The 27,214-nt window shown below is 48.0% G+C and overlaps 2 protein-coding genes across 2 annotated transcripts in view; one reads left to right on the forward strand and one right to left on the reverse strand.

The window, feature by feature from the left end:
- Window positions 1-27,214, forward strand: part of SIAH3 (siah E3 ubiquitin protein ligase family member 3) — a 68,243-nt gene that overhangs the window by 20,579 nt on the left and 20,450 nt on the right. The window lies entirely within an intron of this gene.
- LOC122209164 overlaps window positions 18,042-27,214 on the reverse strand; it is a 65,172-nt gene continuing 55,999 nt past the window's right edge. The window contains exon 5 of the mRNA XM_042920926.1: window positions 18,042-18,775. Coding sequence (XP_042776860.1) covers window positions 18,340-18,775 — 436 coding nt within the window. The 3' untranslated portion in view covers window positions 18,042-18,339. The remainder of the gene's footprint in view (window positions 18,776-27,214) is intronic.

A 27,214-nucleotide genomic window follows, 5' to 3' on the forward strand; every position in this document is an offset into this window, starting at 1 on the left:
AGGCGGGCTGCCCATGGCCAACTCTCTCTCTCCACCACCACGTTCTGGGACTCTGAGGAGTCTGGGCCCTCTAAATTTAAGGCTGGCCTTCTGATCTGTTGTGAAGGTGTTTATCTATTAAGATAGGAAGAAAAGACGTATTTTATTTTATTTATTTATTTTTTTAATTTATTTTTTTAATTTTTTTTAACGTGTATTTATTTTTGAGACAGAGAGAGAGCATGAACAGGGGAGGGTCAGAGAGAGAGGGAGACACAGAATCTGAAATAGGCTCCAGGCTCTGAGCTGTCAGCACAGAGCCCGACGCGGGGCTCGAACTCACGGACCGCGAGATCGTGACCTGAGCCGAAGTCGGACGCCTAACCGACTGAGCCACCCAGGTGCCCCGAAAACACGTATTTTATTTAACAGTCTCTGGCTTAGTATGTAACTCTGAAACATCTATCTAAACGGCTTGTGAGCCTCTATCTGACCCTTGCCCTGGGTCTTGTTAATGCTGAGGGTGGGCCTGGACCTCAGCCGGAAAGAAGGGCATCCCTATCACAAGGAGAGGGGATCGTGAGATATGGTTCTCATGTCCTGAACAAAAAAATACAAGGAAATTGCTACACTAAATAGGTCTTTTTCAATAAGCGAGTTTGTGCTCTCGTTTCCCTTCGGTTACATTGTAGTGTCTGATGGTGAAGGGAAAACCTTAAAGACGTGTGTGTGTGTGTGTGTGTGTGTGTGTATGTGTGTGTGTGTGTGTGTGATTTATTCACAGACCTGAGAGAGAGGAGGAAGGGACAAGCAAGATTGTTTTGTCTCGAACTATCTGCCAGATGTCAGGAAAAGGGTTACCTGGAGGCGGGTACAGGCAGGGGGACTGACTGAGAAGGGGCTTGAAAGACGTTCCCAGGACGCAGGAAGCGTCCACCGTCTTGATCGGAGTGGTGGTTACTGGGTCACGCAGACTGAAAATTCACCAAGCTGCACACCTGAGATCAATGCACTTTACACACAAGTCAGCTTGGGCTTGCCAGCTCAATGCCCTTGAGCGAGTTACTTGTCCTCTTAAACCTCAATTTACTTAATACGTAGTGGGTAAGATCAACACGTCTACCTCGCGGTGCTGCGGGAAAGGCAGAAGCAGTGAGAACTCAGTCAGCCGTGGTTCTTTATTATATTAGCTGCATTAACTACTATTGCATTAGCTATGTAAGCTGTTGCTTCTTTAAAGGCTTGAAACTTTGAGACGTATGGGTTTTTTAAGGTAGTTTTTCTTAGAAAAACAACAACAAAAATGAGTTGGCTCTATCCAAAACTCTTCTCTCTTCTAACTAGTTTGTCGATACCACTCATTTTCACAGCCTGATTTCTTGTAAACCACACTCGGTCTAGGTGTCGACTTTACTGCATGGTAAGCAGGTTTCCCTTCATCATCAGGCATTACAATGCGACAGAATTCAATCCGAAGGGAAACGAGAGCAGGCTGCTGAGACTGGCTTATTGAAAAAGACCTTTACTGCTGTCACGGGGGACTTCACCTTGGCCCCGGGAGAGCCCTCATCCTGGCTCCAGCTGAGTCCCCCTGTGTGATGCCCTCGCTCTTGTCTCATTCCACACTGGAAGCTCAGCGTGGGTGGCGGGGAGATTTTGGTTGTTCTTAGATTAGGTAAGCTGGGATGGCCATTTTTGAGTCTCCAAAATGTTGAACACGCCCTCCTTATTATACTGCTATTAAAATATGCTGTTCCCTAAATTCACACTCACGAGGAGAAGTGGGCTTTGAGAGAGTTCTAGGAGCTTCAAGAGTAGTATTTGTACATTCACCAAACCTTTCCTAGTGCCCACCAAGGACAAGGGGCCATCCCAGGCACCTGGGAGAAATAAAGAGGGTCTTGGGCCCCAGAGAGCTTAACTGGCCCTCCTCTAGATGAGGCTCTGAGAACGTGAACTTCAGCCATGCAGATGCTAATCTCATTATGAATCGGGCAGAAATACGTACTCAAGGGAAGGCGGCTGAACAGAGTGCGCACAGTGGGGCTGCTTTGCTCATGACCCCTCATGTAGCCCTCCCGACAACCCCGCCGAGCAATTTTCATTATTCTCATTTTACAGACGAGGACACTGAGGCTCAGAGAAGCCAAGACATGGCCTGAAGTCACAAAGTTCATAAATGGAGGCAGGACTGGCTACATCATTTGTGGGCAACAGTGCAAAGTGAAAATAAGGGGCCTTGGTTGAAAAAATCAAGAATTTAATGGTGGTGTCAGTAATCCATTAAATCAAGCCTGGGACCCTTCTAAGCTCGGGGCCCTGTGCAGCTGCACAGGTTGGTTGCTACTCTGGTTTCCTATAGATGGACACAAGGCTACCCTAGTGACCTTTCTAACCAGAGCCAGATGCAGCCAGGAGCCCAGGTATCTCCTGAAACCTATGGGACCGAGGAGTCTGTCCCAGGCACAAGCCGCCTGTACCGAAGGTGGGAAGGAATCCAGTCCTTAGCTTCATTCTCTGCTGTCTGGAACTTTCTCAGTCCCTCTATGAACTCTGTGGCCTCTGGTCCAGCTCCAGGCCTGGGACTGGCCATGTCAGCATAATTCCCCATCAATTAAGAATAAGAGGGGCGCCTGGGTGGCTCAGTCAGTTAAGCGTCCGACTTCAGCTCACGTCATGATCTCACGGTCCGTGAGTTTGAGCCCCGCGTCGGGCTCTGGGCTGATGGCTCAGAGCCTGGAGCCTGCTTCGGATTCTGTGTCTCCCTCTCTCTCTGCCCCTCCCCGTTCATGCTCTGTCTCTCTCTCTGTCTCAAAAAGAAATAAACGTTAAAAAAAAAAAATAATAAGATTGGTTGCAAAGAACAGAGTGATGAAGCATCAGTGGCTTGAACAAATACAGGTTTCTTTGTCTCACAGAACAAAGACCAGGAATAGAGAGTTTCTAGCGTTAGTTCAGGTGCTCAAAATGTCAAGATTGGCCACTCTGTGACTTTCCTGCTCTTTCCTTCAGGGTATCAATGTTGTAGTTGCAAGATGCTCACTGTGGCTCTAGCCATCTTGACTGCGTTCAAGAGTAACAGAAGGCGAAGGGTGACCCTGGTCTCAAAAAGGAAAGCAAAATCTTCCTCAGGGTCCCTACCTCCAAAGGATACCCCTGAAGTTTCACTGCCCCAAACTGGGTCACACGGCCACCCAGAACTGCTAAGAAGGGCTGGGAAAACAAAGAACAGTGACTCAGTGGCTCAGACCAGGAAGTGGTCACTAAGCTGCCATGAACAAAACTGAAATACTGGTAACCATGACGGGGGAGAAAAGAGCTGGTACTGAGTAAGAGCTTAAGACTGCTGGTTACTCTATGGACACCTCTTGTGCCCTGAGTTCGTCCCAGTCCAGTCATATGCCTCCCAGCAACAGTCCTGGGGGATCCTGAGATCACACGGGTGCCTGGGGATGCCTGGGGGTACCTGTCACCCCAGGAATGTGGGAAGCTGGCAGCCCACGTCGCTTCCTCTCTTCCCTTACAACTCACACAGAGAGTTAAGGTCTTTCCAAGCATGCCCTCCCTCTCCTGTGGGATCATAGGCTCCTGGGGGGCAAGCCCATGTTCAGCGTGAAGAAAGGTACTTAATGATGTCAACTGTGTGAGGCACCGCGATGTTGCGACAACCCATTAACGTGCAATAAAGCCTACAACACAGACCTGAGGGGAATAAGAGGAGAAGGCACAGAGTGTCTTTAATAGCATAGCTTGGAGAGTCAAGGAGGGCTTGCAGGGAAGGCTACTGATCCACCCATCTATTCATTCATTCAATCATTCAATCATTCGGGGCGCCTGGGTGGCTCAGTCGGTGAAGCAGCCGACTTCGGCTCAGGTCACGATCTCGCGGTCCGTGAGTTCGAGCCCCACGTCGGGCTCTGTGCTGACAGCTCAGAACCTGGAGCCTGTTTCAGAGTCTGTGTCTCCCTCTCTCTGACCCTCCCCCGTTCATGCTCTGTCTCTCTCTGTCTCAAAAATAAATAAACGTTAAAAAAAAATCATTCAAATATTTATTTAGCACCTACTCTATGCCAAACACTGTCCTAGGCACTGGGGATGCATTAGTGAATGAGGTAAACAGGTCCCTGGCCTCACGGGCTTGATCTCCATCTAGTCCAGACAGGAAGTAAAAAAAAAAAAAAAACCCCAAGTAAATATGTCAGGTAATGTTAAATGCTCTACAGAGAATTAAAACAAGCTTCTATGGACTGAGTCATCTAGGAAAGCCTTCTCTTAAAAAAGTGACACGTGACCTAGAATCTGAAGGAAAAGAACATTCCTAGGCCGAGCCCTTCAAGGCTCAGGGGAAAACATCTGCTGGGCAGGGGCTAAGGAGAAAGCAAGAAACAAAGCTGCAGGGCTGGGGCACTGAGGGCCAGAGAGAGGAAGTCAGAGCCTCATGAATGCTGAGGGTCCTGGGCTTCCTCTGTGTGCGTTGCGGGCGTAGGGGGGTGTCTAGAAGCAAGGTGGGGACTTCCAGGATGAATCCAGGGAGCGAGAAGAGAGCAGGAAGAAGGGCCATCCTGCAGCCAAAGCAGGATAATGACAAAGGTCCAGAGAGCGTGTGTCACTGGAGCAGGTGTGACATCGGAGAAGGAGAAGGGTCCCTGTGCTCGACCCTTGGGAACTCCTCGGTGGGGGATTAAGAGGGAGAGGTGTCTTCAGCATGTTAGTAGCAATGACCGCCTTGGGGAAGGATGGATGGGAGGCCCATTAGAGGTGTCACGACATCCAGAAATGACCAGGATCCACGCTGCGGAGGGGGCTGGGCGGTGGGAAACACAGAGGTGACGGGGGAGACAGGCAGAATGGAGAAGCTTCTATCTAGAAGCTTCTAGCCTGGATAGAACCAGGCTTCTATCTCTGGTTGCCCCGCAGGGTCCACCTGGCGCCTTGCCACTGACGGGTGCCAGGTGAGTACCCATGTTTGCGGAACAAACGAACACACGAGACAGCTCGGAAGCCTGGGAAAGCAGCACGCGGGCAGACAGGTGCAGCCGCAGAAAGCACTGCCTCCCGTGTCACCTCTCGGTCACCAAGACGTGTCCTAAGAGACATGGGCTTTCTTACTTTCCCCAACTGGTACCTTCGGCAGAAAAGCGAGCTGGGAGAAGTGGGTCATCTGGAGCAGTAATTTACAAAGAAGTGAAAAGGTCAGTTCAGATCTAAGCCCCTCCCTGGTGATGAGGCGATGCTGAGCACCTCCCTTCCCGGTTGGGAGCGGGGGGCCCCCCCCCCCCCGCCCCCGGCTTTGGTTTGGGGCCATCGGTTTCCCTCCCGGTGATTTGTGGTGGGGAGTGTGGCAGGAGGGAGGCTCCGGGCGTGGAGGCCGCTGTGCCTTCCCTGCGTTTTCTCCTGCATCTTCACTCCCGTTTATTAGTGTGATGCTCCCGGCGTCGAGATAATGATTTAAAAGCTCTAATTTTGTTACATCCTGAAGCCTGCCTGCCATCAAGCCTGATTGTAATGAGATTTGGGAAGGAGCTGGGCTCTTAGCTGGGGTCAATTCATCTCTGGGAGAAAGTGCTACCATCAAAACGCCCAGGAATTATTAGCACTTAGAGGATGGCTGAAGAGGCCCTATTAATGTGAGATGCCCGGGGAGTCCTGAAGTGTGAGGTGCAATTATATTTCTTCTTTATTTCCCCCGGCTTCATATTTAAGGGTGAAGAAAAGATGGGTAAGTAAGAGCTTGTGAAAAATCAATAAATATTTATTAAGCGCCTAGAACACGGTCCTACCACCTTACCTGTCTGCACAACATTCCAGCCTCACGAACGTGAGCACAGGAGCCCACACGGTAACTCTCTTACTCGCCTCTCAGCCCTCCCCTGAGACAGCACAGCATGGCCTGCTTTCCTATTTTTGTTTCCTAATAAATGAGGAATCCGAGGCACAGAGAGAATACATCCCTGTCTCTCAGGATCTAAGTCTGGATTGGCCAATTCCAGTCCACTGTGTCCCCAAACCACGGAGCACCTCTTTGTGTGCCAGGCTCCGTGGCGTGGGTGGGGTGGGCAGGGGCTGCAGAGAAAGCCAGCACCTGCTCTGACAGTGGTTCTCAGCTCGGCCCGCACGTTGGGCCCATCTAAGAAGCTTTAAAAAAAAAAAAAAAGTAAAAAATGCCAAACCTGGGTCCCACCCCCAGAGACTCTGCTCTAGTCACATGAGAGCAGGCTTAGACCTTTGGAGCTTCTCGAGTGTGGGAGAGTGCGGTGTGCCAATCTCAGCCTATCAATAACCAAGGTTGTGATCGGACTGGCCTTTGTGGTCCTACTAGGACTGCAAGATGCCCGTAGCTATAACCATCAGGAAACTGAAAAACTAAAGGTTTATCACCTATAGGACCTGGAAATTACATAGCACTCTGGGACCACACAGCGGGTCACGTAGAGGGAGAGAGGGAGGGGGAGGGAGACCTTAGCCCAAGGTCTGCTTGGGTCCTGCTTTTACTGAGGTTGTTCAAGTGGGGTCTAGGGTTTCAGGACTCACTCTTAATTACTGATTTTAAAACACAAAAGCAGGAACTTAAAGCATGGGAAGACAAAAAACAAGTGGTCCAAATGGTCAGTCATCAAAATCAACAACTTTTAATGATAGAGAACAAACTGAGGGTTTGACGGAGAAAGGTGGGTGGGGGATGGGCTAGATGGGGGATGGGTACTAAGGAGGGCACTTGTGATGAGCACTGGGTGTTGTGTGTATGTGACTAGAATCACTGAATTCTACTCGCGAAACCAGTATTGCCCTGTATGTTAACTAACTAAAATTTAAAAAAAAAAAAAAAAAAAAATCAAGATTTCTAAAACAAAGGGGCCTCCGAGGGGCAGGTGGCCTGGCCGGTTATCTGGTTGTTTGGCTGGCAATGTGTTTATCTGAAATAGTCATCTTTGAAGCGAATGCTTAGGCAATGAAAGCTACAGTCAGGTGCTTGCATTACAAAATACAAAACAAAAACCAACACTCAAGATTTACAGAGGGAAGGAAGAATATGGTAAGAGACAGGTGAGTGGCAGGGGGCCTGTCCTTACTCTATTTTTATTAATAGCAACACTTTATTGACAAAACGACAGGCAGGTCCCCTGCCTGCTGCCTGGCCTTATCACATTCAATCCTACTAACAACCCTGTAGGGCTGGGGACATTATTGACACTTTTAGGGAACTTAACATGGCGTAGTGAAACAAATAAAGGGTTTGGAACTAATAGGAATTGACTTCAAAACCAAGGTCTGTCGCTTGCTATTTGTGTGATTTTGAACGAGTCACTTAAATGTCCTTAAGTCAAATTTGCCTAGTTGGTAAAATGGGATGTAAAAATTTGCCCCGACTTAGGTTGTGTGACGACCGCAGGGATGAAAGTATATCTTTGAACTTTGTAGAGTTTACTCTGTGAGCCATAAAACATCATCCCCGTGTTACGACGGAGGAGAAAACTGAAGCTCAACACCAGTAAGCAATTTGCCCAAGGTCACAGGTCGGGACCCAGGCCTCGGGTGAGACAGGCCCACTCCTTCTGTTATGATTCAGCACCACTCACTATACTGTCTTAGGATGTCTCTAGGATGAAGCCACCAGATGGTCACTTTCACAGTCCCTGCCTCCCCAGAACACATTCACGTCTTTTGGCCTCTGCCTAAAAGGGACGGTAGGACAATTCTGGGTGGTCAGAAGCTGGAAAGGCTTCCCATTGTCTTTGGGTAGCGAAGATTTTGAGACCAAAATGTTTCCAGGGCTTTGGGAATCACAGAAGAGACCAAGCTCTCTAGAGTCAAGAGTCTACATCCAGATAATTGAAGAATTTTAAAGCTGGAAGGCATATCAATCATAGCTTCCGCGGAAAAGAAAAAAAAAGGAAAGAAAGAAAATTGGAAAAACTCCAGAGGTAGAATGAGATTTAAGGTTTCTCAAGGAGTGCCTATAAAAAGACTTGCCAGGGAAACTAGAGCAGACTCGCCTTGCCGACAGCGGCCCCAAGAATCAGCTGAAATGGTGGACAAGTGATTTAAAAACTCGGAAGCAGTGATTTTCAGCAGTGGCTGTGTATCAGAGTCGCTGGGGAGCTTTTGCATGATTCCAAAAGCGGTGCCCACCCCAGACCAATTAAGTCAGTACTCTGGGGTTACGGCTGGGCTGGCAAAGCTCCTCAGACAATTCAATTGTGCAGTTTGAGCTGGGAAACCGCCACTCTGAAGCATCATGCAAATATGAGTTGTCATTCTATTATGCAAGTAGACCCAGGGCTACTATGGAATAAGGTACCCGCAGTCTACTGAGGTTCAAATAAGGACTGACCGCTGTAATTTTTTTTTAATGCTTATTTATTTTTGAGAGAGACAGAGACGGAGTGTGAGCAGGGGAGAGGCAGAGAGAGAGGGAGACACAGAATCCAAAGCAGGCTCCAGGCTCTGAGCTGTCAGCACAGAGCCCCATGCGGGGCTCGAACTCAGGAACCCTAAGATCATGACCTGAGCTGAAGTCAGATGCTTAAACGGCTGAGCCACCCAGGCGCCCCAGGACTAACCACTTTAATCTATAGCAGAAGGGACCAGTTAAACCAAATTTGCTGACTGTCCAGAGGGGGATTAAGAGAGTCCCCAGTGCCTCTCCAGGGTGACCCAAGTGTAGACTGCCATGGAGGACCCATGACCTCCAGTCTTCCTCTGTACTTTAATAAAAGAAATTAATAGGGGTGCCTGGGTGACTCAGTTGAGCGTCCGACTTTGACTCAGGTCATGATCTCACAGATCATGAGTTCAAGTCCTACATCGGACTCTGTGCTGACAGCTCAGAGCCTGGAGCCTACTTTAGATTTTGTGTCTTCCTCTCTCTCTGCCTCTCCACCGCCTTCTCTCTCTCTTGCAAAAATAAATAAACATTAAAAAAATTTTTTAAAAACCATGTTAATTTTCAAAATTTGGAAAATAAAAATATAAAAAAATTTGTATCACCCATAATCTCATGGTCCAGGGGTAATCATTATTGATTGCCTTTTAAAATTTATCATTATTTTAATTTATTATTTACCATTTATTATTTTATTATTTATTTGTTATTTATTATTTTTGCCTTTTTTCCTAGTTATCATACGTATATTTGGCAATGAAAACTGAAGCTCGCTTTCTCAAGGCACTGATCACTGTTGAGTAGTAATTCAGAGCTGCAGCTTAGCTCAGAAAAGATTCACATTCAAATGCAGCTTATTTAATGACAAGATAATTCCTTTTAGCACAGTGTGTTTTTACATGACCCAGTATGCTGCCTACTATACTTAAAAAAATAATGAATTACTGGAGAAATATATTCACCTCTCAGGTCTCAGGACTAGCTCTGGGAGTTTGGACCAGGAGCCCCTGGAGCCGGACTCCTCTGAGACGCCCTGGGTTCCGCTTGTCGCTTGCGGTGGGGAACACGTGTCCCCAGAGCAAAGGCGTGTAGTCTGAGCCAGGAACACACGGCTATGATGCATTCCCTGGAACCGCCGCCGAGGGCCCCATAAATCACTCCTGGCTCTTCCCCAGGCCCTCAGCCCCGCTTCGTGGCGGGTGGTGCTGCGAGATAAGCACCCGAAATCGATTCAGTGCGTGGAAAAGAACGTCCAGGTGTATCACAGTGAACGAGGGTCCGGGCTCTCTCTTCCCACCCAGCTTGCAAAATGGAATTCCTCCCCCCACCCCCGCCTCACTGCTTTTCTGCCTCATACTCGTAGATCAGCAAAGCAAAACTCAGGAACAGGTATTTCCCGGGGGGCCATAACTAGGTGATGAGACGATTAAGAGGGCCACAGAGTCATTGAAAGAACACTCGCTTCTAATTTGCATCTGTTGTGGTTAATCAGGATGACGGTTAAAGTTCTCTCCAGTACTTTTGCACTTTGAAGTCAAATTGTTCTTATGGCACCAATGTATTTTTGACTGCCTACTATATGCCAGGCACTGTGCTAGGTCCTGGGACACTGTGGTTTGGGCCCTTAGGAAGCTGACAGCTTAGACGGGGAGACAAGAAATCAAATCGATGTCGCATGCTGTGTTTGGGCAACTAGTCCCTGTATTCCAGAACAAAGTACGACAAATCGGGTGGCTTTGACAGCAGAAATGTGTGGTCTCACAGTTCTGGAGGCTGGGAGTCCCAGATCAAGAGGTCCCCAGGGCTGGTTTTTCCCGAGGGCTGTGAGGGAGAATCTGTCCTATGCCTCTCTCCTAGTTTCTGGTGGCCTCAGGAGTTCCTTGGCCTGTAAATGGTGCTTTCCCTGTGTCTTCACATCATCTTCCCTCTGTAGAGGTCTGTCTCTGTGTCCAAAAATTCCCCTTTTTATAAGGACACCAAGTCATATTGGATTAGGGCCCATCTTAATGACCACGTTTTAACTCGATCACCTTCCAAAACCCTATTTCCAATAAGGTCACACTCACAGGCACCTGGGGTTAGAACTTCAACATCTTTTTCAGGAACACAATTCAACCCATAATTGCACGCATATATATTTACGAAGCAGAGAGGGGACCACAGGGGAGGGACCACAGATCGTGGTGGGAGAGTCCCAGGAGGAGAGAGAGAAGGCCCGGAGGGAGGGGTTAGCCTCCTAGAAAACTAGATCAACAGTCACACGACAGGAATAAGCCCCACAGCTGAGCTGTTCCCTGCTAAGTCTACTCCAAGGGCCCCAGCATCAGGGCAAGAAGCCCCAGGAAACCCAGAGACTCCCAGGCGGAGTCTGCTCTCTGCAGCAGGGTAATTTTGATATTGGCAGAGGGGATGGAGGAGGTAGTGGGGGCAGGGCACTGTTGCCGCTCAGAAGTACTCTGGAATCATTCACGCTGTCATTCTGAGCAGGCCAGCCCCCGATATTTGTGAGGCCCGGGGCATAGGGAAGCCCTCATATCATATGTCTCCGCACTTTGAAGTCGTAAATCAAACTATCACGCTGTTAGACAAAATATGTTCTATTTTCCCACCTTTCCACACATGACCTTGTGACAACCTGGAAGCCCAAGCTCAAGTTCACGATTCCTGGACTCCGAGGAGCTCCTCACCAGAATGTAGTTGCGGGAGGGAGGGGAGGCCGCCCCTGGCCCAAAGCCCACACCCCTTCTCAACCTACCCCCGGCTTCATCCCATACCGCAGGGGCCACTCCTGCGTAGGTGTGGACGCCCAGCCCACACATGGAAGCTTCATCCACCCCGCCCCTCTGCCCCCACAAACAGAGCCTCCTGACCACCCCCTTTGGCTTAAGGTTTGTACTGGTGGCATGATATGTTCTTGAGTGGGGGCCCTGCAGGGTGCAGGCCCTGTGGACTCTGCCCTGTGGGTGGGTGCAGCCCGGGGCGGGCCTCTGAAATGCAGGCCCAGGCAGGGGCTCTGCTGACTGGATATAAGGCCTGTTTCACCCTTGAACACACAGCGGCCAACTGTGTGGCCACCTGAGAAATAACTTTCTCCTGAATACCAACTTCTGGGAAATTCTCTCTTATCTAATTTTCCTCAGTCCCCCCCTCCAAAGTTCCCTTTTGCTACTTTTTTCTTAAATTTGGAATTATGGATTTCCTGTAGAGGCCCTCGGTCGCCCGACTCTTCCCCGACGGCCACCTCTCCCCACACACGCCCCCATCCCAGCCATGCCCCCCAGACACGCCCACTTCCTCCTGCCTCTGTGAATTGGTGCCCACTGTCCTTCCTTTCTTCCTGACATGCTCTTCCCACCTTGGGTCTGTTGGAAATCAAGTGCAAACAGCAAACGGTAACAACAACAAAACAGCGGCTCACGTACGACTGGTCGTGTTGCTATGTTAAAGCAGGCTGGAGGCAGGCAGGCAGGCCCACGATAGCATGGTAACCACACAGGCCCTCGGGGGCCGGCCTTCTAAGCCTTCCTATGCCGGCCTCTCACTTCCTTTCTCAGTGTTGCAGAAGATCAACAGCTGGCCCTGGCAGCCTGAGCCATCACATGCACACGGCAGTAAGAAGGAAGGACAAGGGTTAAGGGCACATGCACTGAGGTTGCTTTCCCTTAAAGAGCTTTCCAGAAATCCAACCATCAGCCTCCACTTACATCTCGATGGCCACCCCCATCTATATGGTAGGCAGGAAATATGTACTATTTGGCCAAGCACTTGACGGCCCCCGACAAAACTCAGGCACACTTCTGAAGGAAGACAGGGAGATTGGGTGCTGAATGGTCACTGGCAGTTTCTGTTCTGCAGGTGCCTATCCTCAGGGTTTGGCTCAAGGGGCACCTCCTCCAAGAAGCCCTCCACGCCTTGCACAGGCTCAGTCATGTGCCCTTCTCTTTGATCTCTCCGTGCCCTTTTCACGGCTCTGGTTTAGCATTTACCTAGTGCCCTGGAAAGGTGGGGTTTCTTGTCCATCTCTCCTTAGAATATGAGCACCCAGGGGGAAAGGCTTGCTTTATTCATCTCTGCATCCGTAGTACCTGCACCTGACAGGGACTAAGAGTAAAACTCTTTTGCATGAATTACTATTTTATTGTCGTGGGCTGATAATGGACCCCAGAGGTGTCTGCATCCTAATCCCTGGATCCTGTGAATGCTACCTTCTATGGCAAAGTCTTTCCGGTGTGATTAGGTTAAGGCTCCTGAGATGGGGAGATTGTGTGGCGTTACTGGGTAGGCCCTAGATGCAATCACATGTATCTTTAGAAGACAGAGGCCAGGAGAGATTCGGCACAGACACACAGAGGAGAAGATGATACAAAGGCAAAGCGAGGAGAGAGTCGAACACACTGGCTTTGGAGACTGGACTGACCCAGCCCCAAGCCAGGGGATGCCAGCAGCCACCAGAAGCTGGAAGAAGCAGGGACAGATTGTCCCCCAGAGCCTCCGGAGGGACATGGCCCTGCTGACAGCTCGGCTTAGTGTCACTAACTCCAGATTTCTGACCTCCAGGACCGTGAGAGAATAAGCTTCTGCTGTTTTAAACCACCGAGTCTGTGGTAGTTTAAATTTGTTACACCAGCCTTGGGAAAATAATACACTTATTTGCCGCTTTAAAAAAACATCATTATTTAATGTAACTACAGACATAAACATAACAAATACATCTACGTGTGTATATGTGTGTTAGTTGAGGATCCCCAGAAACCAACCCTGAGACAAGGACACAAACAGAGGTAGTTTATCTGGGAGGTAAACTGAGGGAAGTGAGACCGTGAGCCACAAACGGAAGGCAGCCACATAAGGTGCACAGATGAGCAAGTTACCGCCGTCGGCACCTGGGGCGCAGTCACCCTGGGGACCCACTGGGAGACGTGGGACACGCCTCAGAGTTACCCGTTAAGAAGGAGGAATCTGGGTATTTCCCCCCAATTTCTGGTCATCACGTGTCAACAGCTGCCCCTGGGGCAGGGTCGCAGACACTCGCCGGGTAAGGCACCAGCGTGTGTGGGAAGGGTGCGTGGCCAGGGAACGCGGGCCGGGCACCTGCAGCAGGTGAGTAGCACACATGCTGTGTTCCCTACACACACGCAGGAGACGCCCACGGGGCACAGCGCGTGAGGGCGGGGGCTCGGGGCTCTGACCGCCCCCACATCGTGTTCTCATCTCTAACATGGGAATAGCGATGCTGCCTGACTCATGCCATAGGAGGAGTAAAAAATACATATAAACACAAAGCCACATATAAAATATTAATATACGTTATATATATATATAAAAGGGCTAACCGTGATCCAGACGCTATTTTAAGTGTCTTCTGTAAATGACTCATTTAATCCTCAGTAATACTAAGAGGCTGGTGGGATTATTATTCCTATTTGCCTATGAGGAAACTAAGGCACTAGCTAGGAAGTAGCCGGGAAGGGGATTTGGTCGTCTAGTGCAAATTCAGTGCCAATCCTAATCATCAGGTAGTACTGCCTTCTTTCAATGGATTTATATTACGATCCAATGCAATGATTACCTGGTCGGTAATAAGCTCTCACAACATTGTTGTTGTTGTTGTTGTTGTGATCACCAGTGCCTACTGCTGCTACCTAAAGGCACAGGTGGTTCCCACAGACACTCGGCGATCTTCTCCAGCCACATTGGGTTGGCTGTCCCAGGGCAGGTGAGAAGCAGTTCCACGCAGGGGCTCTTCCCGAAGTGAAAAGAGCCCCCTGCGGAACTCACGTGATGTCAGAGAGCAGTCCCCTGACCCTCCACCTTCCTGGAGGACAGGCGGGCGAAAGTGAGCAATGCACTTTGTTGGTGCTCTACCCTGGAGCACGCGACCAAAGGAGCAGAGTAGTTCCGGGGCGTGGCCACGAGTGGGGCTGCTTGCCTAGGGCTGTACTGATATTTACATTCAGATGAATGCTAAATCCTCAAGGGTTTTGTGACTCAACGTTCTAATTTATAATGAGACTTGCAAAGACAGGTGCATATGCATAGTTTTCCAGGCCACGTGTTAGTGGAAATAAGCAGCTGTAAACACCTCTCTTCTTTAGGTGGGATATGAACAGGTGTCTCTGGTTGAACCTCACTTCACTGTCTTTATTCCAGTCTCGGCATCAGGATCCTAAAGTGAGGAGGCCAGCAGAAACAGGGCCACCAGTTTGCCAGACAGCCGTGCACCAGTCCCTGCAGTCTGTGTGAAAGCAGAGGGCCCCCTGGAGTTGTGCAATGGCATGGCATGGAAGAGAAACAAATTAGATGCAGCTTCTGGTCTCAGTCCAGGCCCCGCACACTGGGAGAGCAGGAGAGCCCAGCCTGGCTGCCTCAGCTTCATGAGAACCTGGGCGATACAGCTAAGCTTCTCCGTGCCTCAGTTTTCTCATCTCTAGAGTGGGGCTGCTGATAATTCCTCACATACGACTGTGCTGTGAGGATTCAATGAGACAGTGCGTGTAATGTGAGTCCTGGTTTTTGAAAATGTTACATAAATAGTATCTCTTATCCTTTTACTACAAGCATCCCCACCCCCACCCCACTGCCATGTCACCTTAACAGCTTCTGTCAGTTGTGTGACAGATGAAGAAATGACTCCTAGGAAGTTAATCAGCTTGTCTGGGCTCTGGAGTCTCACTCCAAACTGGGGCAAGAATGGAATTCAGGGGTGTTTTTTCTACCCAGCCCTTTGAGATCATAGTATGAATACCTGTAATCAGTCGGAAAAGCCAGAAAGTTTGGTCTTTCCTGGTGGATAAGATGTAATGCTTTCAAATGAATCAGGCAACCTAAGATGCCAGGGCTTACCCAGTGTATTAGTCAGGGTTCTTTGAGGACAGAACCAATAGGATCTATTTTCCAAAAGAGAGAGAGAGAGAGAGAGAGAGAGAGATTTATTTTAAGCAACTGGCTCATGCAATTGTGGGAGCTGTCAAGTCCAAAGTCTGCAAGGCAGGTGGCAGGCTGGAAACCCAGGAAAGAATTGATGTTGTGGCTTGAATCTAAAGACAATTTGCAGGCAGAATTCCCTCCTCCTCATGGGAGGTCAGTCTGTTTTCATTTAAGACCTTCAACTGATTGGATGAGGCCCACTCACATTATGAAGAGTAATCTGCCCTTCTCAAAGTCTATTGATTTAAATTTTAATCTTATCCAAAAAGAAAGAAAAGAAAAGAAGAGGCTCCTGGGTGGCTCAGTCGGTTGAGCATCCGACATCAACTCAGGTCATGATTTCACAGTCCGTGAGTTCGAGCCCCGCATCAGGCTCTGTGCTGACAGCTCAGAGCCTGGAGCCTGCTTTGGATTCTGTGTCTCCCTCCCTCTCTTCCCTCTCCCACTCAGGCTCTATCTCTCTCTCTCTCTCTCTCTCTCTCTCTCAAAAATAAACATTAAAAAACTAAAAACAAACAAAAAAACAAACAAAAAAACCCCCAAATACTTTCCCAGCAATATCTGCACTGGTATTTGACCAAACATCTGAGTACTCTGGCCTAGCCAAGTTGACACCTGAAATCAACCATTACAACCATTACATCCAAAAAGATGAAATACATCAGTACAACCCCTCCCTGGCAAGCACCCACAGTGACAGATTTTTATTTCTGCTAGATCTTTGTGAGCAAATACGCTTGGAACTTCCTCCAGCAGCCTGGAACACTCTGAGCAGCATGGTGCTGTGGGGAGAAGCTGAGATCTGGGGAGGTGAGAGAGAATGAAGGCTACAGGTTGCAACCCTACCTTTGCACGTGCTATTCCCCATGCCGGCAAGTCTGCTCCCCTGTTTCTCCTTGCTTTCCCAGTTCTTGCTCATTCTCAGGGAGGTCACTTCTTCTGGGAAGCCTTCCCTACCACCCCAAGATGATGTTGGTTTCCCTGTCAAATATCCTCTGGCACCCAGCGCCTCCCCCATGCCATGGCACCTCCCCCGTGTAACGTACTTGCTTAACAACTTGTCGGTTTCTCCCACTGAACTCTCAGTTCACTTCTGCACGGACGGATGAGTGTTAGGGAATGCACGGTTGTACCTCCACCCCAAACTTGCACATTGAAACCATAACCTCCAATGGGGTGGCATCGGGAGGCGGGGCCTTTGGGGTGGAGCCCCCACGATGGGATTAGTGTCCTCACAGGGGAGAGTGTAGCGCCCCCACTGCCATATGAGGATACAACAAGACGGCCACCCGCAAACCAGCAAGAGGGCTCTCACCAGACACCAGTCCTGCCACACCTGGATCGCGGACGTCTCAGGCTCCGGGACTGTTGAGAAACAGATTGCTGCTTAAGCCACCCAGTTTATGGCATCCTGTGACGGCAGCCTGAGTGAACCACGATAAGCAAATGAGAGGAGTGGCTCTGTAAGACTGAGGAGACGGGCTTGTCATCAGGAAGCTGGCGGAAGGGGCCTCCGATGCAAGACCCAGGAACACTGTGCTCCAGTGTCTTAGTCTATTCGGGCTCCTATAACAGAGTACGACAGACAGGGCATCTGAGCAACAGCAGCAACTTATTACAGTTCTAGAGGCTGGAAGCCAAGGTCGGGGTGCCGGCGTGATCAGATGAGGGCCCTCTTCTGGGTCATGGGTCCTCACATGGCATAGGGGGCATGGGAGCTCTTCAGAGCCTCCTTCATAAGACAGTAATCCCACACATGATGGTTCCACTCGCGACTTAAACACCTCCCAAAGGCCCCACCTCCTAACACCGTCACACTGAGCATTAGGATTTCAACATACGAATTTGGAGGGGACAAAAACATTCAGACCATAACATTCGGGTTCCCTGGCACCAGGTCTGGGGCTTTGTCTCTTGCTCCCAAACAGCCTCCTTCCCACACTCTACCTCTGCCCTTCTCACCTGCATGACAGCGTCACCAAGTAAAGAGCTGAGGCCAGCAGTGTGCCAGGACCTGGTCCTGGGGGGTGGGGGGGGGGGTGGGCAGGCTCACATGCTCCGTCTGGGTCTAGCCAATCTGCTTCTGAGAGCGGAAGGTACCGACAGCAAGGCCCGGGGGCTCTCTTACTTCCCAGCCGCCCCTACAGGAGCCTGGAAGGCATGGGTGGGCCTCCGTACACAGTTTTCCTTTACTCCCCAGAACAGTCTGTGGCCTTACATTTCCCGCCCGGGAGAGGCGCAGCATGTTTATTTGCTACCTGCAGTCGAGCCTGTGACGACCCCCAAAACTTTCTCCGATTGTGTCCACGCCCTGTGTTGTGTCATCTGCAAAGGCTTTTGTATCACTGGAGCATCAGAAAAAATCCCAGGGCATTCCTGCTTCCGAGTCCTGGGGCCTCAGGCCTCGTTCTTAGCACTTAGCTGTCTCGCCAGGTTGCTCTTTAGCGTAGGGGTGTATGTGTGGTGCTGAGGGGGGTGTGGGTGCACGCGGGTATATATGTATGTATGTGTATGTACGTACACATGCGTGTCACAGAGAAGCGTGGCATTAAGGAAGCCATACCCCGGTCCTAGTGATCCCGTATCATGATAACGATCGGTATAATCATGATAATGTTAGCCACCCGCTGCTCCAGAATGCCTGTAAGGATTAATGGCAGGCTGTGAACAAAGTGCCACGGGTTCTTGGGGAAAGCTCTTTAGCAACTACTGGTTTGAACCTCTTTCGGGGGCGGGGGGGAGGGGAGAGAAAAGTATAAACTAGGAACGGAGCCACAACTTGGCCACCACCCTGCCCTGTCTTAGCTGTGGGGCCTTGGGCCAGTCTTACCACCTCTCCGATTCTGTTTTCTCATCCATCACATAGCCTCGCAGGGCTTAGACCTCTCTCCGGGGGCTGGGGGAGAACGAAAACGAGATCACGCGAGTGAACACCCTATGGAAACCAGCAAGTGGCACAGATTCCGAGGCTTGGTCCTGCCTTGTGAGCGATCAGGCCACGTTTCTTGGGGATCTGCCAGCAGCTCCGTCTCACGAGTGCCTGTGTTGGCTCACACGTGACTCACTTCTGTCTCCGTCTGCACGGGTGACGGGAGGTGTCCTCTGGAGGAGAGGCTCTGGGCTAAAAGGAGCACACGGGGAGAGTGTGGCCCTGTTCTCTGAATGTGTCCTCGGCGTCCACGCCCGGGTGACGTGTCCCTCCCACGTTGATAGCTAAGAACTCTCCTGAAAGTCCAGATGGTACCTTCCCACGGGGCTCTAGCGTGGAGGCGCCCTCGGGCCCCGAAGCCTCTGGCAGCGGGACAGGCTGAACGCCCTCTGGTTCCCCGGAGACAGAATCGGCTGCCCTTTGGAAGACTTTCTCCAAGATGACTTCTGAGCCCTTCTGAGGTCAGTAGGGGTTGATGCACACGAGGAGCAGGAGTAAAGCCCCAAAGCAGCCAGCTCCCGGAGAGGAAGGGCTTGGGAGCCCTTGGGAAGAGAAACCTGCGCGACAACAGAAGGCAGTCATCTCCTGTCCCACGCGGTGGCTTCACAGCCCTGAGATCCCCAAGCCGTTTCCCGAGGCACAAAGAAAATGTCCCCCACAAGGTTTCACTTAAAGGACATTAGAAGTACCTTTCCGGAACGTCTGTCTGTGCGTCTGTGCTATCAACAGAGCCTAATTACAGTTTTCAAGATCTAGTTAGGCTGAAAACATTCATTTCCCTTAAGAAATGGTCACTGCCCCCCGCCCCCGCCATGGTCAGATTACATGTACACAGTACAGTTCTACCTCCATCCCTTCCAACTATCCTGCTTCACTAAGTTCAGAGAATCAGCATCATCGTCACTACCACTAACACTGATTAGCAACGACTCTATACCAGGCAAGGTGCTAAGGTCCCTGAATCTCTCTTTTAATTATTAAAATTGCCCTATGACAGAAGTTTTATTATTGGCCTAATTTTACAGGTGAAGCTCAGAGAGGTTACGTAGCTTGCCCAAGGTGGCACAGCATATGAGCAGCTCCACTGGGATTCGAACCCCCATGCTCTTAACTTCTTCCCTATCTTACTTCTCTTGGGCATAACCAGAATAGTTCTTTACCCATATTCTCGTGGAAGCCAGCCAGAAGGATATGAGCACGCCAGTCGTGCATTCCCTTTCTTTCTGACTCCGTGCCTGATTTCTGGAAAGTCTTTCCCAGGCCCTTTCAGGTGCTGTACGTGCAGACCCTCGTTTTAACTAAAAGTTCCATGGAGACCATGAACCGGAGGGCCCAGGGGAAATTTGTTGCCTCTTATCTCCAGAGCTGCCTGCAACTGAATCAGCAGTGACAATGATGGCCAAATTTCAGCAGTAGAATTTGTTCAAAGCAACCATTCTCGCCGATTATCAATTCTAGACTCCCAGCAGTCACAGAGTATAGCAGCATATTATTTCTCTAAGGGGCTGCCTCTGACTTCAAGCTTAGAAATGGAGAAATCAACTAGCTCCAGGCAAATGCTGGGCTCAAATTCCAGTCCTTCATTGGCCCATGTCACAGCATTTTTCTATTTCCAGAGGGTGATTTGCTCTGATTCCAGGGCACATCAAAACCCCACGTCTAAGCCACTAAACACCAGCTGCTGGTAGCAGAGTTTGAAAAATGCCTCCCAGATTTTAAGTATCCAGAGTGGTTTGTGGCAGCACTATATCAGCTCGGTAACACACACAAGAGTCGAGACAGATGTGAGCTCCTGGTGCAAACCATTCCTCACCCAGGTGCTGTTGACTCCGGAGCGAAGCAGAAGTTCATCCATCCATTCAGCCGACTGGCCGTTATGGAGCAACCCCACGCACCCTAGACAGGGCTGGGCCTGCCCGTCTCTCACCTCCCCTGGAAGGTGGACATGGGGCTAGCAAGTGGGGGACCCCGGCGTCTCCCGGGAGGACGCACAGCTCAGTCTCCTGGGAAGGTCCAGAACACTAGCCATCATGAGCTAAGCTGAAGGCTTCTCAGCCGCCCCTGCTGAATTATGCCTTCAGCCGCTGCCCCAGGATTCCGCACTGGCTTGAGCACTTTGGGTGCTGTGGGTCAGGACCAGCTCAGGTAGGGAGCCCTGGGCTTGGCTGCCGACAGAAGCTGTAAATGGAAGTGCTTTTGGTTTTGTTCTTGCTGTACTTCCCCTCCATCCCTCCCTCCTTCTCTCTCTCTCTCTCTCACACACACACACACAGACACACACATTATTTTTAAAATAACATTTTTCTAATTACAAACCCAGTACATATAGAAAACCACTAAGAAAAAGGTTACCCATAATCCCACCCAGAGATAGACACAATTAATATTCTGGTATCTGTACTTCTAGTATATTTTCAATGCAAAATATGTGACTCTATTTTTCTATAAGAAGAGCATTAAATAGTGATATGCAGATACAGTCTTACCTGTTTGGTTTTTTTTTCACAGACAGCATGCATGAATCAGGGACAAGGACAGAGGGGGAGAGAGACAGAGACAGAGAGAGACAGAGAGAGTGAGTCTCAATCAGGCTCTACACTCAGCACAGAGCCAACACAGGGCTGGATCCCACCACCCTGGGATCCTGACCCACGCTGAAATCAAGAGTCAGATGCTCAACCAACTGAACCACCCAGGCACCCCTGATTTTTTTTAATAACATAAACAGTTTACAAGATCAGTCCACAGGTACGACCTTCCTGCGTAAGCAGTTTGGGCACCTTTCAGCCCCTGTATTCCCCGATTCAAGTCTCAGCCAGGCTACAAGAAGATGGGCCAAATTACTGATACTCTCCTCACAATCACGAAGCCGCTGATTCTGCCCTTGGTCAGGACTCACGCCTGGAAATTTCTCCATGAGGCACAGCTCTCAATCTTCAGCGGGCATATACTATTTATCTGGGGTGTTTGTTACAATGTCAAGAGATACTCATTTCCTAGATCTACAGGCGCAAAAAAACATGTCTAGGGCCTGCAAAGATTCCCAGACCATAGTCTATAAATTTCCAGTGTAGCCTTAAGTGTGGAATGAGAATTATGGGGTCCATTTAAAGGTCTCGGTTCTGCGGAGCCCCCAACATGCCCATTCTCCCACCCTAATGCCCGGCAGCTCAGCCAATTATTTTAAGGCAACAGCCACTAAAAGGTCAGAGGTTATACAGGGTAGTCTCAGGATTTATGTCCACTTCAGGACTCATTGACCCTCATCGACTTCTTTTATGAGTCAGGAGCAGGAAGGGACCATCAATATTGTCACAAGTGGGTTGGAAGCCCCCTCATTCACCATGTGGGACATACCACTGGAGGTGTAGACAGAGGACACTCTGGCTTCAGAGGACCCTTACTCAACTAGGCTCTTTCAGATGAGAAACGGTTAGAAATCTTAAACATATTCATAATCTGAGGTGTGTAATAACTGTAACTGAACTTAATACATATTTTAGGTTCCCATTCCATCAAGAGTGGAAAGTTAACGTTAGCCAACCTAAAGATTCCCTGCTTTTGCCCACAATTGTGTCCAAGTTTTGAGGGGCCAACGAAGTGATATTCTGGTAGATATTTAACAAGCAGCTCTTGTGGAGGGGGGAGAAGCCTGCATACACATATGTACACAGGTTTAGTAACATAAAGGATGCGTGACACAATTTTAATACAATAATAAAATATGCAATAGTTCTAGTTGTAAATTCCACACAGCCGAGCAGAATGCCTTCGCAGGGTTTGCTGAATTCTTGTACCCCTAGGCAACCTATGGGTGCAATTCAGCCACTACTTAATAAAATCAGATTACAATGAGAAGCCACCACACCACTGATGAATACGTGTGATTTCCATATGACTGTTGGTTGACAGTTGCTTTTATGTTAATGAGACGCAAGTGAAACCACAAAGGTAAATGTCAGAATATCACTCACTCATCAGTGACGGGAACAACCTCCTGGCTGAACTGAATAATGATTTTAGAGTACTAAACTTCCCAACACTGTGTGCTATCCCACACAAAGTAACACAACGCACTTTTAAGTTTACTTTGCCTTATTAACATTTTCTCCATCGATTTCTTTAGTCTAGACAATCAAAAACCCAGAAAATTGAGCCCTGGTTTCCAGCATTTGCCAATTTCCATGGTATAAATGCCCCCACCGTAGTTAATTTCAAGCTACCAATGTGTCATTTTTCATGAAGCTGGGAGAGGATGTTTACCATTATTTCGTATTTCCACCATACAAAGATACAAATACAGATCTATTGATATGTGAATGACCTCAAGAATACATGTAAGCAAAATAATCAGGAAGTGATGAGTTTGGAGTATTTATTACCTTTGTTCTTTTTTTTTTCTTAAGTTTTATTTATTTTGAGAGAGAGAGAGAGCGTGGGGGGGAGGAGCAGAGAGAGAGAGAGAGAGAGAGAGAGAGAGAGAGGGAGGGAGAGAACCCCAACCAGGTTCCACACCGCCAGCGCAGAGCCCAATGCAGGATTGATCTCAGGAACCACGAGATCACAACCTGAGCCAAAATCAGAGGCGGATGCTTAACCAACTGAGCCACCCAACTGTCCCGTATTACCATTGTCCTTAATATAATTTATTTAATTATTTTACATAATTTAATTTTAACAATGGGTGCACTTCATAATCAGCTCACAAGATTCTTGAAATTTTAATAATTAGCCTTTGTGAGCTGATACACAGAAAACCTGTGTGCCGTCGATGGTTGGATCTGGCGGGCATCCTTTCTAGTTGTTTTCATCTATCCATAATGACACAACTATTAAGAATTCTTGCTGCCGGGGCACCTGGGTGGCTCAGTCGGTTAAGCGTCCGACTTCAGCCAGGTCACGATCTCGCGGTCCGTGAGTTCGAGCCCTGCGTCGGGCTCTGGGCTGATGGCTCGGAGCCTGGAGCCTGCTTCCGACTCTGTGTCTCCCTCTCTCTCTGCCCCTCCCCTGTTCATGCTCTGTCTCTCTCTGTCTCAAAAGTAAATAAACGTTAAAAAAAAATTTTTTTTAATAAAATAAAAAAAAAAGAGTTCTTGCTGCCATGTGGCATCTGGCCAACGGCCTAAGCAGGTCACTGCCATGTCCTGACTTTTCTACACACACTATCTTCCCCAGGTCCATATCAACCATATGGTCCATATGCTCTCTCTCAGCTCACTTCTGTGGATCAACGGAGATGCAGATTTTAAAACTCATTAGGAGAGCTGGAGAGTCTTTTCTCTAATGATATGCAGTGGTGACTTTCTGTTCTACTAAGTGTACTAAATAGACCCATATCTATTTGAGTGTATTTTTGAACTCTGTGCTGTTCCACTGGCCTATTTGTTTTGTCACACAGCAGAACCACATTGCTTCCATTACTGTAACTCATTCTTGGTTTTAAAACAAGTCGGTCAGCTAGTCTCGTTCACTGCCACTCACTTTTCCGTAATGTCCTGACTATAGTCGCGTGCTTTTTTTTTTTTTATATATATAAACTTTTCAAATCAACTTGTTTGGTTGTGTTTAACCTATTTTAACCCAATCACGCATTTGTGATGGTCTTCTTAAATTTATGGAATGTCAACATGTTTGTCATAGTGAACCATCCTATTGAATAGATCATATTTTTTATTTATTCAATTCTTTGCGTCCTTCAGTAGCATTTTAAACTTTTTTTTCCCTTATAGCTTGTGAATGTTTCTCGTAAACTGTATTCCTAGGTATTGTTTTTAATGTGTATAACTAGTTTGTGTTTGAACATATGAAAACTATTAATTTATATTTATTAAACCTGTGCTTTACTGAGTTCTTTACTGTTTACGGTAATTTTCCAGTTAGTCCTTTCCTTTCCGAATCTTTATACCTCTCATTTTTTCTCCTGTCAAATTGCTTTGGCTACTTGCTGTGGAATCTTAAAGAATAAGAGTACAGTGAGCATTCTTGATCTGCTCCAGGTTTCAGTGATGTTTCCCGAGGTTGCCCATTATAAATGATACCGGCCTACTCGTTAAGGAAGTTTCTGTCTGGTTCTATTGCTTATAAGTCTTATTAAGATAGACTTCATACACCTTCGAAAGTGTATAATTCAGTTGGTTTTCATATCTTCAGAGAGTTGCACAACCATTACCACAAGCTAATTTTAGAACATTCTCATCACCCTCAAAAGAAGCCCCATACCCATTAGAGAGCCCTGAATTCCCTTCTCCCCCCAGCCCCCCAGCCCCCGGAAGCCACTAATCGACTTTGTAGGATTTGCCTACTCTGGACATTTCATACAAATGGAATCATACAAGTTGTGTCTTTGGTGACTGGCATCTTTCAGTTAGGATAATGTTTTCAAGATTCATCTATGTTGGAACATGTTAATACTCCATTCCTTTTGTTGTCAAATAATATTCCTTGAGTGGATATATACGACATTTCGTGTATTTATTTGTCAGTTGATGGGCATTTGCTTTTTTCCAGCCTTCAGCTATTATGAATGATACTGCTATAAACATTTTTGTAAAAGTCTTTGTGTGAACGTAAGTTTTCACTTCTCTTGGGTATGTACTTAGTGGGTTATAGGGTAACTCCGTGTTTAACCTTCTGTCAGAATGTCATCCAAAGCAATTGCACCATTTTATATCTCCACCAGCAGTGTATGAGGGTTCCAATTTCCCCGTATCCTCACCAATGCTTATCATCTTTTTTACTGTACCCATCCTAGGGGGTGTGGTTTCTTATTGTGGTTTTGAATTGCATCTCCCTAAGAGCTAGTGATGCTGAGCATCTTTTTACGTGCCTGTTGGCCATTTATATATCTTCTCTTGAGAAATGCACCTTCCAATCCTTTACCCATTTTTTTAAGTTTCTATGTAAATTCTGCTTGATTAGCATACAGCGTAATATTAGTTTCAGCCGTACCATATAGTGATTCAACACTTCTCCTTTGTCCATTTTTAAATTGGGTTAGCTGCCTTTTTGTTGACGAGTTGTAAGAGTTCTTTACGTATTCTGGATGTGAGTCCCTTAACCAGATACATGATTTAGATACTTTTCTCTCATTTTTCACTTTATCAAATGTCTCTTCAACATCAAGGAAGATCTTTTTGACCTATTTAAATGGTGAATCATTTCATAGCTTTCTAAATATTGAAACATCCTTACATTCCTGATATGAACCCTTTCTGGCCTAGGGATATAATTCTTTCCACATGCTGCTGCTATAGACGACCTGCTACCATTTTATTCAGATTTTTACAATGATACTCATGAGATTAGCCTAGGGTTTTCTTTTTGTGTTATCTTCATTAAATTTTATTATTTTATTTAAGCAGGATGAAGGTCATTTGTTTGGTAAAGATCTTGGTAAAGAATCCCTCTGAAACCATCTGGCCCAGTGGTTGCATCCTGGGAGAGCTCTGGGAGAGGAGGGAGTGACCACGATGTCTGTTGCTTCTTAGCAACTCATGTGTTCGGATTTTCTACTTTTCTGAGATTCCTTTTGTTCATTCATCGTTTTTAGAGAAAGCAGACACGTATTCATACGGGCTGAAGCAAAGTACTGTTTATAATTTCTACCAATTTCCCCTCTGTCCGCGCTGATTCTCTTTTCACATTTTCACACTGTCCTTTAATAATGGCTCCAGTCGGTCTGTGGGATGGCAGCGTGCGGAATACAGAACAGGAAGGACCCGGAGGGTTTCGCGAGGCTCACCAAGGCTTCTGATCTCCGTTTTAGAATACTGCATTATCCCACAGCATCCCCCCTCCCCTGCCTATTTCAAGACATGAACTGTGGCTCCTCGTAATAGCAAAAGTGGCCTCCCTGGCTAGTGTACGAATGCCTTTGTTGAGAATTATCCTAACAGTCCGGAAGCTTTCGCTACTCTTCTTTCTGCCCAAGGACTGTACTCAACAATCCAAAAGATCTAGCCCTATAAACCTTACTGTCATCAGGTCAGGGCCCAGTGGCTAGAAGAAACTAGGCTCCTATAACCCTGCCACTTTATTGAATTTTCTTACTCTTTGTACTAATTCTCTGGTTGATTCTCCTGCATGATATCCCAATCTCTAGGAAAAGCATTTTCCCTTCCTGCTGCCTGTATCTTCCAGAGTCAGCATGGACAGGCACAATTTCCACTGAAACTCAGCCTTGCTGTCCTTTAACGTTTTCATCTGCTGGCCTAGACCAATGCCTGGAACATAGGGAATACCGGCCAGCAAATGTCATCAACTGGGCGACTGGGTGACCTTACCTGTGCTCAAGATTACCTGAAACACTAGGTATGAGAACACTTTTAAAAATGCTAGTGATGGGGCGCCTGGGTGGCTCAGTCGGTTGAGCGTCCGACTTCGGCTCAGGTCATGATCTCGCGGTCCGTGAGTTCAAGCCCTGCGTTGGGCTCTGTGCTGACTGCTCAGAGCCTGGAGCCTGCTTCAGATTCTGTGTCTCCCTCTCTCTCTGACCCTCCCCCGTTCATGCTGTGTCTCTCTCTGTCTCAAAAATAAATAAACATTGAAAAAATTTTTAAAAAATGCTAGTGATGATTCAAGGCCATAGCTCTTGACTGGAAAGAGGGCATAAGGATGACTAGTTTAACATGTTACTAAAATACCTGTTGAGCCCCTGTTGTGTGCATCTGCTCTATACACACACATATGACAATTATGACAATTTGTCATCATTTTAGATACTCATATTAAAAGGCATTCAATAGAGCCTTGGTATCATGGTCATATATCCAGGATATGGAACAGATTGAAAGTGTTGTGAAACCCTCTGCCACCATGTCTGCCCCCACCCCGGTCTTGCTTTCAGAGCTCTCAGTAATCAGATTGTACGGTTCCTGCCCGGCCTTATTTCTCGTTCCTCTGCTGAGGCCTCATCAGTTGGCGAAGACTAGCTCCTGTCCGTGGTCAAGCTCTTCTCCATCCTCCAGGAGCACTTTCCTCTCATCTGTCCACCACCC

This window comes from Panthera leo, chromosome A1 (genome assembly GCF_018350215.1).
Source record: "Panthera leo isolate Ple1 chromosome A1, P.leo_Ple1_pat1.1, whole genome shotgun sequence".
Lineage (NCBI taxonomy): Eukaryota > Metazoa > Chordata > Mammalia > Carnivora > Felidae > Panthera > Panthera leo.